Genomic DNA, 1,719 nt, shown 5'->3' with positions numbered 1-1,719 from the left:
AAAATAATAACAAAGGAGAATGCATATAAAATGCCAGGAGTAAGAACTCAAGCAGGAAACCAAAGCGAGGGAGAATGAGAAGGCCAGAAGCGGAAGAATGAGAGGAAGGGCGGGGTGAGCTCGCCCAGAGGATAGCGGGGGGCCTGTGCCGGGGGGGGCACAGCCCCTGCCGGCCGAGCTGCCCAGAAGAGCTGCTGGGCTCTGCCCCGCTCCTCCCCGACAATGTGCACTATGTCTCCGGCAGCCCTATTTGCTCAGCCCCCTGGCAGGCCTCTGAGAGGGGTGGGGCCACCATCCTCCCTCCAGCCAGACGTGGGGGACCCTGGTGTCCCCTTGTCTGCTCGCTCTGGGCCTGAGATGGACTCGTCAGTCTGTGTGGGTGTTCTAAGGAGCTTCTCTCCTCCCTCTTCTTTGCTCACTGCTGGTCACAGTGAGGATGATTGTGGGAGGAACTGGTGCTACCTGGGCCGGGGAGTCGGTCATCTGTCCACACGGCCTTGCAAAGACTGGCAGTAAAAGGGAAAAATAAGAATGAACATTTACACCGCAGTGCCAAGCGATACGGCTCTTTAACAATCGGTGCCTCGCTTAACCCTCAAGACGTTTAACCTTCAGGAAGTCTACACGGCTTGCTGAGGACCGAAGGTCCAGGGACAGGCAGAGCTGGGATTTGACACCGGATCTGCTTCCAAACTCCATACCCTTTCCAGCTCACCATGACCAACCCAGAAGGTGCTGACTGAATGCTCGACCCCATACTTGGGAACGCACGCGAGAAAAAAATGTTTGGAACGGATGCTAAGACACCGCGCACCGTGCCCCCAGCAGACATCATTCATCAGTCGCGGTCTGCTTTCCTTTTGCCAGCCTCAGAATCTTTAAAAGAGTGCCCCCACATAATTGATCAGAACTGTCACTTGAGATGAAACCTCTTTTCCTTAAGTTCCCCTCCTTGGTCTCTTGGGCAGACAAAGCTCACGCACATGAACATCTTGGAAAGCCAACGAGGTGCTTTATCATCAGGTGTGAAGCATGAGATAGAGACCCATAGACAGCAGGAGTTTATAGAAGGAAGCATAGCTAGGGGAATTTTATAAAGGGTTTAAAGAATTTAACAGATGGAGAAGAAAAGAGAGCGTAACCCAAAGCTAGTGAGTGGTTGCCAGCTCTGCTGGCATCAGAACCATCTGGGGAGCGGTTAAGAACTCTGTCCAGGCCCCTCCCCAGGCCAATTAAATCAGGACCTCTGGAGGAGGGGCCTGGGCAGCCTTTGTTCTTGCAGAGCTCCTGAGCGGTTTCTGAAGTGCAGCCAGGGATGGGAACCTCTAATTCCAGAGGCAGGAGGCTGCCCCGGGGAGAGGCGCCTCCACTCACTTTCTCTGCCTCCACTCACCTTCTCTGCCTCCGGCATGCTCCCCAGGATGGTATGCATGCAGCCCATGTTGAAACAAATCCTGGAGTGGGGGTCCTGCACTGCGGCGAAAGCATCCAGGGCTCCCTTCCAGTCCTTCTTGTCAGCGGCCAGAACCCCTTCATTCCAGAGGCTGATGGCCTCAGCCAGGGACATGGTCCAGTGGAAACCAGGAAGCCCGGAGACGGGAGGGAGTGAGCGGGGCTCTCCCCCAGCAGAGCAGCCCCAGGCCTCGCCTTCCTGGCCTGGTGCTCAGAATGGGGTCCAGCTTCCTTTAAGACGACTTAACCAGTGTTGCAAAGGCGTCA

At 55.5% G+C, this 1,719-nt stretch overlaps 1 protein-coding gene across 1 annotated transcript in view; it reads right to left on the bottom strand.

The window, feature by feature from the left end:
- Positions 1–1,719, bottom strand: part of NCF2 (neutrophil cytosolic factor 2) — a 26,122-nt gene extending 24,403 nt beyond the window's left edge. The window contains exon 1 of the mRNA XM_011364552.2: positions 1,394–1,719. Within this exon, the coding sequence (XP_011362854.1) occupies positions 1,394–1,567 (174 nt within the window). The 5' untranslated portion in view covers positions 1,568–1,719. The remainder of the gene's footprint in view (positions 1–1,393) is intronic.

This window comes from Pteropus vampyrus, unplaced genomic scaffold, assembly GCF_000151845.1.
Source record: "Pteropus vampyrus isolate Shadow unplaced genomic scaffold, Pvam_2.0 Scaffold98, whole genome shotgun sequence".
Taxonomy (NCBI): domain Eukaryota; kingdom Metazoa; phylum Chordata; class Mammalia; order Chiroptera; family Pteropodidae; genus Pteropus; species Pteropus vampyrus.
This window is presented reverse-complemented; position numbering and strand designations above follow the sequence as displayed.